This window comes from Poromitra crassiceps, assembly GCF_964638095.1.
Source record: "Poromitra crassiceps genome assembly, chromosome: 12".
NCBI lineage: Eukaryota > Metazoa > Chordata > Actinopteri > Beryciformes > Melamphaidae > Poromitra > Poromitra crassiceps.
Window position 1 is genome coordinate 35,156,541 of NC_139632.1, and position 9,275 is coordinate 35,165,815.

General features: G+C 41.8%; 1 protein-coding gene across 1 annotated transcript in view; it reads right to left on the minus strand.

Annotated features, from left to right (window-relative positions):
- The window catches only part of meltf (melanotransferrin), a gene marked incomplete at both ends in the record, with an annotated part of 21,264 nt that extends 14,753 nt beyond the window's left edge, over positions 1–6,511 (minus strand). The window contains 4 exons of the mRNA XM_083647364.1: positions 1,883–2,068; positions 2,656–2,755; positions 4,896–5,050; positions 6,454–6,511. Coding sequence (XP_083503490.1) covers positions 1,883–2,068; positions 2,656–2,755; positions 4,896–5,050; positions 6,454–6,511 — 499 coding nt within the window. The remainder of the gene's footprint in view (positions 1–1,882; positions 2,069–2,655; positions 2,756–4,895; positions 5,051–6,453) is intronic.
- Between the last annotated feature and the right edge of the window lie 2,764 nt (positions 6,512–9,275).

The window sequence follows — 9,275 nt, forward strand, 5'->3', positions numbered from 1 at the left end:
TATGGCAATTATAAATGGTAATATACATACTGTACACAATACATCAGTATACATACTGTAAATATACAGTAACTGTATATGTACAGTATCAGGTACGTTCTGCACCTGTGTGAGATCTGATTCATGAAACAAAGTGATTGGTTAAAATGTCATGCTAAGGTAAGAATATTTTCAGTCAAGCAATGCTGTCAGCAGCATAGGTTTGTGAAGCAGTAAGAAAAAGTAGGCGGCCAAACACACTTCTAGTTAAGTAAAGGTGTAACTACTGGTACACAGGGGCGTTTCTAGGTCCTGAAGACATTGGGGGCTTTAGCCAGGTACCCCGACGGGGAGGGGGGGTAAGGGGGTAGGGGGATCCCCTCCCCCCCACTCAAAAATTTTTGGTTTTTCCAATCCGTAAATACCCATGTTGTGAGTCACTTGAGATGGATACAGAAGAACAAGATTAGTGGGTCTCGAGGTCCAGGACCACCAGAGGTCCTTGATAGGGTTCTGGCGGGAGTCCACTTAGCAAATTTACATATTTTATTTTATTAAATATTATATCTCAATGGTACGAACCCCCCCAGTAACTCCTGTGAAGGTATTTTATTAAGGTACACGCTTCCTGTAAACCTAAATTCTGATGGTGCCGTTTTTGTATCATATGGTACTTTTATTTTGAAACTTAGAGCGGACGTAGTGATGTTATATCTACGCTACTTGACGTAAGGTGTGCTCACCGGCCGGTCGCAAAACACATGTCGCTCTTCAACCTACGGTTCTATCTAATCAAAAGCGCCTAGCTGGAATTGGGAACAACGTATTGTTTGTTGTAATGGTTTAATGAAGCAGTGATGTGTGGTTTTGTTTAATGTAACTGTGAAGTGAAGGCATTGTTATTGTGACAGTCATGCTAACGTTAGCTTCTATAGACATTGGAGTGGATGGCTGTGGCTTCATGCTGATGCTAGCGTTGTAGGTTGTATGGTTAATAATATTCTGTGTGAAGATATTTTCTGAGATAAATGGGCCTTGAGCATCAAGGCCCATTTATCTCAGAAAATATCTTCACAACTAAACAACTAAATAACATAAGATAATTTCATAGTTGTAGCTACTGTGATGCTGTGCATGTTGGCGCATGTCATTTGTTTGAATAATTTCATAGGGAGATGATGAGCTCGTGTGGAGAGGAGGTGGTGAGGAGTGAAGCAGAAACATTATGTAATGACACACTATGACAATAGTAACTGATAATTTGGTCCTGCATAGCCTACTGATATTTTCTGTTTGTTTTTTTTAGAAAACTGTTTAGAACTCTGACTTAATGATTTTGCTTTATTTATTTTATTTTGTTGTTTATTTGATTGTCTGTTCCAATTTTGTAAATGTTTAGTCTGATTTTTTTGTATAATGTACTGATTATTAATGCCAGACTTTGTTTATTGGGATAAAAAAAAATAAAAAAAAAATAAAAAAAATAAAAACTAGGAAAAAAACATCCGGGGCTAGGAAAAAAACATCCGGGGCTCTAGCCCCGGAAGCCAGGGTCTAGCGACGCCCCTGCTGGTACAGTATGTTATGAGCATAAGCTGCCTACAATTAATTTTGACCTCAAAACATGCTAATTTTGTTTAAATGTCTTTCGAAACCGCACTTTTAATTTAGGTAATTAAAAAAAAAAAAAAAAAAAAAAGCCATTTTAGTCAATAAATACAATGGTAGCCTTGGATAGCACATTGCTATGGTATTGCTCTCGAAATGGACTCGTAGTTTTGCGGTCTTGTTCTCGACTCGGTCTCGACCCCCCACAGTAAAAGTATATGCACAATAGCTGTACAGTACAGTACTGTACTGTACTGTATGTGTAAGTGTATGTATAACTCTATGTGTTTCCTACCTTGTGGGATGTTGCAGCCCATAGCAGACATGAGGCCCTGGTCCATCAGGTAACCTAGAGGCATGTTCCAGCCAGCCGTCCTGCCCTTCCCTGTGTGGCAGCTCCTCTTGCCGGCCAGGTTGTTGATGGTGATGCCAGTGTTGTTCTTCTTCACCACAGCCACCGCGTAGTAGCTGGTCCCTTCACCTGAGGCAGGGAGCCCACAGCTGTCAGCTCGACACACACTAACGTGCTGATTTGAATCATATAGACTCAGCACTACTCAATCACCAAGCTTGTGAACTAGTGTGGTCATGCATTCTTTATCTTTTGTGATTAAAAACACACACGCAAAATAGAGCATTGGTGTCACAGGATGATAGATATAGAATTTAAGTCTCAAATGGATCGGGTCACCTGGTGTTTTAACACCACCAAGCGAACTGAACTAAGTGAGGACACAGGGGAGGGAGGGTCACACACGCATGCACGTGCACGCACGCACGCACACGCACACACACACACACACACAAACACACACGTGTGCGCGCACGCACGCACGCATGCGCGCACACACACACACACACACACACACACTCAGATCTCCCCTCACACTCAGATCTCCCCTGTCTGTCCAGGGATTCGAAAGTGACCTTGAGTCCTCCACCAGCCTGCTGCTCCAACCATGGCTGCTGCTGTTCTTTCTGCTTTCTGTTTCCTTGATGCTTGAAAAACTATTTCTAACAAAGGCGCTGACATCACAGCCTAGTTCCTGTTTATTTATTTACTCTTACCGTCGTTTTTGGTCTCCCCGGCGGCCATCTTGAAGGAAGCCGTCTTCCCCAGGGCGTAGATGTCACGGCTGTTCATGGACAAGGCATCCGCCTGTTTACGCTGCAGACGCAGTGCAGAAGGCTGTCAGTCATGTTAGACATACTTATGGGCCCCTCCCACGTCAGCTCTGAGACAAGGCGGCCATGTTGTTTCTCGGGCCAGTAACCTTTGATCCCATTCCCAGCATCCTTTGTAAGTCAAAGGTAATCAGACAAAATGGTGGACATAGTGTATTGTGTTGGCAGAAAGATGTGGAAATGCTCTGTATAGCTGCAAAATAGCTTTGACTGCACTGCACTGATGATGGGTCTGGAATATTTTTTAAATCTCCAGTCATACAGTTTTTACGTGCTGAATTACATTTTGTTGAAATGAAATATTAGGCCATGTATAGAAATCATATCCCCCCTCCCCCCCGGGTTTTCTCCCCAATAGGTTGAGTCGATGTCTCGTCAGACACAGGGGTAGCTGGACGGGGGCGTGGTCAGAGTGTGGTAAATCCTCCTGTTCAGCATAGTTAGCATTTAGCTTCTAGCCCAGCCCAGGCAGACACGATCGGTAATTCAACCACTGCAGTAAACGCACATCTGAACAGACGTCTATGTACCTGCTCTAGAATCCCCAATCCTGTAGTGTAGAGCCCCAGCACCGTCCTTTGTCGATACATGTGCAGTCACCAGCCGCTTCTTTTCACCTGACAGCGAGGAGTTTCACCGGTCCGACAGGACGTAGCGCGTGGGAGGATCACACCATTCCCCACAGTTCCCCATCCCCACGAACAGGCACCCCAATCGACCAGAGGAGGCACTAGTGCAGCGACCACGACACATACCCTTAAATCAGGCTTCCCACTGCAGACACGGTTAATTGTGCCTGTATGGACGCCCGACAAAGCCAGAGGTAACACAGGGGCTCGAACCTGCGACCCTCGTGTAGGTAGGCGGGGAATCTACCGCTGCACTACCCAGAGAAATTAAATTGTATATTTTAACTCGCAACATTAATGAAGATTTTGGGAACATTTGTGGCCTCAGAAATGTCCATAGTGCAAAAAGAAATGGAGGTACATGTAAAAGACTGACTCTATCCCGGGGGATGTATTCAGGCCATCACAGGTTAAATCTCATGTGAAGGATTGGCAAACTAAAAGCTGTGGCAAACGTCTGAGCAGGTAGGTCCAGGTCCACGCATGGAAAGATTGTTATTATCTTCTCACGCTTATCAGTTGGGCCAAGGACAGGTGGAAATTCAAAGGAATTGACACCTGGGCTGAAACATCCCGTTGTGTTTCGACCTGTCCTCTCCTCAGAGTCGAACAACTGACCTCATATTCAGCCGTTAAATCTGATGTCTTAAAACAAATGAAGAATTCTGCCAGAGTGAGATGATTCTACTTGTTTCCAATGCAGTCTTTTCACAATCAGGAAGTGTCAATCATGAAACAAGGCAGAGTAAGCCAGATCACTCTGGTACTTTATACAACAATAAATAAATACATATGAAACATAAATAAATACGGTAAATACATAAATAAATAAATAAATAAATAAATAATCTTGAAATAAGAAATATGAATTTACAGTAGGCCTCTGTGAACTCTAATGCTATCAAATGTCTTGGAGGGGGGTATTTTCACAGTGAAGGCATTGGGATGTCATGAGTGTTTTTGGGGGTGTGACAGGCTCAGGTAAACTGAACTGGAGGAATTCACACTGAGCATGATGTGCTCCCAGTTCAACCTCTAGCCTCCTCAGTTCAAATGTCTTGAATACACCTTGAAACCTCAGTGTGCTCTGCTCTGTGCCCTCTGATAAACACGTCTATTAACAAGTCTATTGCTGCTATCCAGTTTAAGAGCTTTGTTATCTGATGCCTGCCGATGTGTTCTGCCCTATTAACAGGTCTTGCTCGTAAAAGAGATCATTACCTTTATTAACAGGTCTTGCTCGTAAAAGAGATCTTTGATCTGAAGTGACTACCTGGTCAAATAAAGGTTAAATAAGTGTTCCATTAGTCTTTTATGGCTGTTCACATGGACACAAACACTGTAGGCTACATACAATAAAAATGTGCCATTGTGCCATTGCGCAGTTAATGACGCTCATTAAATACGGCCTGTTGCAACCATAAAAACTCAACTGCAGTTTGTGGTGTTCTACAGGGTTTAAGATCCAGTTAGTGCGTGTAATTGAGATCTGACCTGCAGCTTCTCCACACAGCCCTCAACGTTGGCTGCCTCCACACAGCCGAGAGAGGGCTGGATCTTCACGGCGGAGAAGGCCTGAGCCATGGCCAGGCATTTCCTCTGCTCGTTGTCTGAGGTGGTGCACCATCTGATAGTGCCCTTAGCACAGACTGAGAGAGAGAGAGAGAGAGAGAGAGAGAGAGAGAGAGAGAGAGAGAGAGAGACAGACAGACAGACAGACAGACAGACAGACAAGTCATTCTGTCATCAATATGTCACAGTCTGGTGAAAATGGGAACAAGTAGGCAACATTGAAATTGCACAAATCTGGATACTTTTTCTTTCGCTCGGAAAAACACTTTTTCACTTTTTTTTAGTACTACAAGTTTACAAACAACTATTTTATGCTCACTAAATACTTATAATTTGTGAGCAAACTAAGCTTGTTCAGGGAAAACCAAACATGTTCACCAACTTTCAGGGCGATTTTCTCTGAATGTTGCACGTTTTTTTAGGTTGCCTGGGTCCAGACCTTCGAAGCCCCGCCCACTCCACAGTTGTGGAATTGGCTGTTGCAGAGCCGTATATATAGAAGAGTCGCGACATCTCCATTCTCTCCAATGGAGCAGTTTTTTTTACTCTCAAGAGTTCCAGGAAGTAAGGTCCTGGATTAAGCAGCACTGTCGAGTTGCAGCAAAATGGACAGTTTGTGATGTACTTTGATTATTATTATTATTTTTTATCAAATTGTACATTATCAGCTTTATTTTAGCATTCAAAAGTAGCGCGAGACCCCTTCCTGGCTGTTCATTGGCTAATGAGTCACGCATTTTGGTCCTCCGCTGACACCCGTCTCTCTCTAAATTGCTCTGGGCTGTTCTTGTTAGAAGATGGAAATGAGTTTACGAGTTGACAATTCAGTCTGAATATCAGGCTATCTTTTAGGAGTAGCAACATCAAATAAGTATATCTTCTTCAACGTTTTTCTTTTTTTTTTTCATTTGAATGTATGACACATTATTTGAAAGCTTACAATCTGCACTTTCATAATTATGTATAAAAAAACCTTGGCCTACTTGTTAACATAATTCCAATAAATGATTCATGTTCATGAAAACATCCTGTGATCTCTTCAAGCATTACGCCTACTAACCTTCTGCCTCAGTAAAACATGTCTGATACACAGGAAATACTTACAGTATGTATTTTTTAACTGGGAAACAGTGGACAAGTCCTTTGGTCAACAGTGTCAAACAACAGTCTTTTTCATAGTGTACTTGTTCCTTTATAACGCACTACTCTCTCTACACTGATTTTGAAGGCAATGTTCATTGTTGCCTCAAAAGTTATGTATCATCACCTTTAGACTAATATTATAACCAATTACTGATAGATTACATCACATTCCATTTTATTACTCCCATAGCCTTTAGCCTTTTTTTTTTTTACATGGCCACATTAGACACAGAAAGAGACAGTGAATATCCAATAAACATGGAAAAAAAACAATCAAAAACAATTATAGCACTATGATATTTTGTGGAAAAGGTGTATAAAAAAACACAGTTCTTACCAGTGTGTAATATTAGCAGTAGAGATCCCAGTATCGTCCACATGGCCATGGTGTCTCTCTCTCTCTACAGTGGGTCTGTCTCTCTCTCTACAGTGGGGGGGGGGGGAATGGCCTCCTTTCTCCTCGCGTCTCCTTTATACGATGACTCCTGCTCCAGTCAAAGTCTGACTTCCCGCTCCGAAAACCCACCACGCCTGAGCACAGAGCACTTTACAGGCCGTCACGAGTGTCCCACCCACATGCAGCCAGAGCAGAGGGGTGTATAAGCCTACCTGGTCTGACGCGTCTCTGGCCTGCTGCTGCCTGGCTCCAGGCCAAGGCCGGGACAGAGAGGTCTTTTACAGGCCGGAGCCCACCCCACTGCTCTCCTCTCTATTTGGTGCTTTTCCACTGGAACCAACAGACACTCAGACCATTGGAAATACTCTAGGTGAATGACTGACTGACTGACTGACTGACTCACTGCTGTGACACAAGGAAAGTGTTTTCACTAGCAACCGTGCCCTTTCCACTAATGCAGTGGTTCTCAAACGTGTTCACGTTAAGTTAACATAAGTTAAGTTTTCCTCTATTGGGAATATATATGGGAAAATTCACATTCCGCATTTGACCCATCCTCTCTACTAGGAATGGGAAGCTTCCTAGCACTAGGAGGAGCAGTGGGCAGCTGCAGTGCAGCGCCCAGGGACCAACTCCACTTCGATTGCCAGTGCCTTGCTGAGGGGCAGTGGTGTAGTGGTCCCTGGAGAAGTGGGTAGACTGCAATTTACGAACCAAATATACTATATATATATATATGTATATATATATATATATATATATATATATATATATATATATATATATACTTAAAGGAACACTCCGCCCATTTTCAACCAGCTTTGTATCATCAGACAACTGTAAACTGTTTTGAAGTCTGTCATTTAATTTGACAGTTATTGAGTGTTAAAGTGTGGACCAGTGACATCACTGGTCCACACTAACTCAAATTAATAACTCATTAACTCAAATCAACTCTCAATAACTGTCAAACTATTCATCATTCATCTAGTTTGACAGTTATTGAGAGTTGATTTGAGTTAATGAGTTATTAATTTGAGTTAGTGTGGACCAGTGATGTCACTGGTCCACACTTTAACACTCAATAACTGTCAAATTAAATGACAGACTTCAAAACAGTTTACAGTTTTCTGATATACTACTGATGTTCTAATGATACAAAGCTGGTTGAAAATGGGCGGAGTGTTCCTTTAACTATACTTACTAGTTTCAACTACTTTTGCTGGGCAGTCATTATTGGTGTCTATAAAAACAACATTTTGATTGGATTATAGGCTATAATGTAATGAGAACAATTAGGCTACCATAACCTGAACATTTCTGAATTTAGTTAATTGATACACAAAAAAATTCTAATTTCATGAACTCTCCTCAACAAAGACACAGAACTGGCTGAAATCAGTTCCAGGCAGTGGATTAGTGTTATCAGCTTTATGATTCTTGGCACCCGGATTCCGTCCTGTATTTCCAATGAGTACCAACCAACACTACTGCAAAAGGTTCTGGCAGCTTCTGCTTCCTACTAACCACCAGCTGGAATAATAGCACCTATAATCTGTTACAGTAACAGGATATAGTGTAATCTGTTCACAGGATATAGTGTAATCTGTTCACAGGATATGAGCAAGCAGGATTATGTTCATAAAACATTTGTGCAGACATTTGTTGAAACACAGGAAGGCAGACGAACCATAAACATGACTGTAACCTGATTCTGATTCTCGAATGAAGTGCAAAATAGCCCACAATGCAATAGAGAGCCAAAGTGAACGTCACTTCCTGCTTCAGCACTGTACCAGAGATTTTCATCCGCCATTTATTTTCCCATAGCCATTTCGTAAAATGCTTATAACATTTTTTTTTACTTGGTCAAACGAAACGATTCAGCTATATTTAGAATCGGAAGAGACAGAACATTTCACTCGGACCAAAACAACAACAAAAAACAATCAAAAAAATATAAAGGATAAGGAAAGGCATGTTTTAAAAGGAAACTTAGATTTTAGCTACTTTCACACAAACCATCTAGATTTATATCATATCTCTTCTCATCTGCTTGCTATGTTTTGCAAATTACAAAAATTTTCTGATCGTAAGTTAAAAACTTTATTCCACTGGCCAGCTAGAGGGCAAGCGGGCTACATTATTTTATCTCGTTCTAGATTTGCTTTTAATTCTTGTTTTCTTTTTCTGCTCCTTTCATATTTCTTTTTATTTTATTCTTATGTGATACATGTTTTTGCTTTTTTTGTATTCTATTTCATTGTTTGACTGTCATGTAATGCATGTTGTCTTGGACCCTCAGGAAGACTAGCTGTCATCTAGGCTGTCATCTAGGCGTCAGCGAATTGGGATCCTTTTAATAAGCACTGAAGTGTAGTGATTGTCACGTACGCCCGCCCTGCCACCAAGGCACCTATAAAGAGAAATCTTGATAAGATCTTTCCTTGAGTAGAACAGGTGTAACCCCCCCCCCCCCCCCCCCCCCTGTTCACATCATGAGGTTGATTACCTGTCCTATTGAAACCATTATCTAATCACATCTCACAGTGGTTTACTGCAGGAAACGTACCTATGATTATGACTGTATGACCCCAAGGACCTGGGAGAGGGATACTTTGAACCGACTTTAACTGAGCCATTGTACAGTATGTGCTAAGACGGAGAGCAGCAGCTGTGCTGACATATATCATATCTGAGGAGATGGTTATAGGTAGCTGTGCTGACATAGATCATATCTGAGGAGATGGTTATAGGTAGCT